General features: G+C 68.0%; 1 protein-coding gene across 1 annotated transcript; it reads right to left on the bottom strand.

Annotated features, from left to right (window-relative positions):
* Positions 1 to 3: 3 nt before the first annotated feature.
* On the bottom strand, positions 4 to 1,686 carry LOC112122552 (HLA class II histocompatibility antigen, DRB1-1 beta chain-like; the record flags this gene model as incomplete). Its single annotated transcript, XM_024221325.2, has 3 exons — positions 1,581 to 1,686; positions 940 to 1,209; positions 4 to 125 (listed from the first exon to the last, which is right to left on the bottom strand). Coding segments are annotated over exons 1-3 (498 nt in total), but the record flags the coding sequence as incomplete, so codon positions are not given.
* Positions 1,687 to 2,535: the final 849 nt, after the last annotated feature.

The raw sequence follows: 2,535 nt of genomic DNA, 5'->3' as shown, positions 1-2,535 counted from the left end.
CTGCCCGTTCTTCAGCCACTTGATCTCGATCCCCCCGGGGTAAAACCTCGTCACGGAGCAAACCAGCAGGTGGGAGTGGGGCCCGGACCCCGATTTCATGGGGGAAACTTTCACCTTGGGCTGAACTGCAGGGAGAAGGGGGGGGGCTGGGAAAGGGTCTGGAGACAGAGCAGGGCTGAGAGAGAACAGGTGCCCCACCTCCCCCCGGGACAGGCTCCAGCCCCCCATGTGCTCCCCCTGCCCCCAGGCTGGTTCTCTCTTGCCCCCCATTGCCCTGGGCAGGCTCCAGCAGAAAGGGCCCGAGGGAAGTCGCGTCCCATCAGCCCCATGGGAACAAAGCCAGGGACTGTCTGACCCTTGGGGTACAGGGACACTGGGTCTCAGCCCAGGGACTGCCCCCACCTCCCTGCCAGGGACACCCCGAGGGGGGAGGGGCAGGGTTGGGGGGTGGAAAGTTCTGCCCCATCTCCCGGCCCCTGCAGCCCAGGAAGGGGAGTAGAAGCCGCAGCAGCTGCCTGCCCCGGGGGAGAGTTGAGGGTTGGGAAGCTGGGGGCTGGGCCTTGGGGGCCTGAACCCCCTCAGAAGGGCGGGGGGCTGGGAACAGGGCAAGGGTCAGTGACACACCCCCAGACACCAGTATGGGGCTGTGCTCTCTGCAGACAGGGAGTGCCCAGGCAGACCCAGGAAGGAGGGGTGGAGAGGCCCCCCATTACCGCATCCCAGCCAGCGCCTGGGCCCCTTCCCCACCTGCTGCTGAGTGACCCCACCGCTGACCCCGCGCCTGCTGCTCTCTTTGCCCCCCACCCCCAGCGCAAGAGGAGCAGGGTCCTGCTCCCCCTTCCTTGTCTCCGGCACAGGTCGGGAACTGGAGATAACGGGGGGCAGGAGGGGCAGAGCGGCCGACCCCCCTGGCTCCGCCCCCGGCCACGTCCCACTCACCTCTCCTGTCGATGGTGAAAGGCGTGTCCACCCTGTAGTTGTTCCGGCAGTACGTGTCCACCTCAGCCCGCTTCTGCGCCAGGAACGCCTGGTCCTTGTTCCAGCCCTCGGCCCAGCTCCGCCCCAGCTCCGTGTCCGCCACGAACAGCCCCAGGTCGCTGTCAAAGTGCACGAACTGCTGCTGGTTGTAGATCCACCTGGCCAGGAGCCGGACCCGCTCGGTGCCGTTGGTGAAGTGACAGTCACCCTTGAACTGGAACACAAACCGCTCTGTGGGGAGGAGATGGGGATGGAGACGGGCTCAGATCAGAGACCTGCCGCCTGCCCCTCCCGCTGCTCCCGGGGCTCGGAGCCCAGCTGGGGGTAGGGGGGACACTCAGCCCCAGAGAGTCCCCCCAACCCTTCAGGACCCAGGGCCTGGCGGGCGGACAGGAGCATGTCGGGGGAGAGGAATGAAAGTAACACCAAGTCCGGGGGCGGTGGGGCTGGGGCAGCACAGAGAAAGGGGGCATCGGAGACACTGAGCAGGGGTGACACCAGCACAGGACGGGGCTCCCCGGGGAGCTGGGGTCCGACCCCCCCCGGATACACTCGGCGCTGCCCAGGACGGGGCTCGCCGGGGCGCTGGGGTCTCTACTCACTTGGGGGCTCCGTGCAATGAGCCAGGTGGGTTCTCAGCATCGCCAGTGTCACTAGCAGAGCCCCAGCCCAGCCGCTCCCGGCCCCCAGGATCCGACCCGCCCCCATCGCTGCTCAGGAGGCAGAGATCTGGAAAGTCATCGGGACCCTCAGCCTGAGACCCCGGGGATTGGGCACCCCCAGCCTGAGACCTTCTCTGTCCAGCTCCGAGCACCAGCCCCGGGACGCTGCCCACAGCCCCGGGGATTGGGCACCCCCAGCCCAGGGGCCAGTCAGCACCGGGGCTGGGCAGCATCATCAGTCGCCAGGCAGAGCCGGCCCCAGCAGGGCTCGGTTCCCTACTTCTCCCTTGTAGGGGGCAGAGCAAGGGCCTGGGGTCAGGCTGCAGGACTCGCCCAGCACCTGCCAGGGCCCCGGGGTAGCTGGAGAGCGGGGCCAGCCCAGGGACCAGCCCCTACCAGAGCAGGGCCCCCAGCAACGGACCTGGGACCCTCCATCCCCTTCCCCTGGGCCTGGCACACCAGCCCCCCTCTGCTGGGGGAATGGGGCAGGCCAGGTCTCTGTGGGGCGTCCCTGAGGTTTGTTGGGGGTAAATTTAGTCCCAGGGAAAGGTTCAAGGCTGGCCCCAGAGGCAGAAGTTCTGACCCCCCCCCTCCACAGGCCTAAGCCCTGCCCCCCAAGAAGCCCCAGAGTGGGGGGTTCAGTCTCCATGGGTCAGGTACAGCTCGGCCTCCCAGCTGCTCCCTGTCACGAACTCACAGATCGTGCCCACTCTTGGCCCCGTGCGGTCCGTGGGGGGAGCCCCTTTTAGTGCGACAGCCCTTCTCGGGGGTCCACTCTCTCTCGGGGTCAGGCCCCTCCACCTCCTGGAGCTGCACCTCTCTGAGCCTGAGCACGTCTGTCTCTGCCGTGGTCCCCCTCAGGGAGTCCCCTCGCTCTGGACCCCCGGGGCCCCCC

The sequence above is a fragment of the Terrapene carolina genome, unplaced genomic scaffold, assembly GCF_002925995.2.
Source record: "Terrapene carolina triunguis isolate 2854851 unplaced genomic scaffold, T_m_triunguis-2.0 Scaffold21876, whole genome shotgun sequence".
Taxonomy (NCBI): Eukaryota; Metazoa; Chordata; order Testudines; family Emydidae; genus Terrapene; species Terrapene triunguis.
The sequence above is the reverse complement of the archived record's forward strand: the minus strand, read 5'-3'. Positions and strand labels throughout refer to the sequence as shown.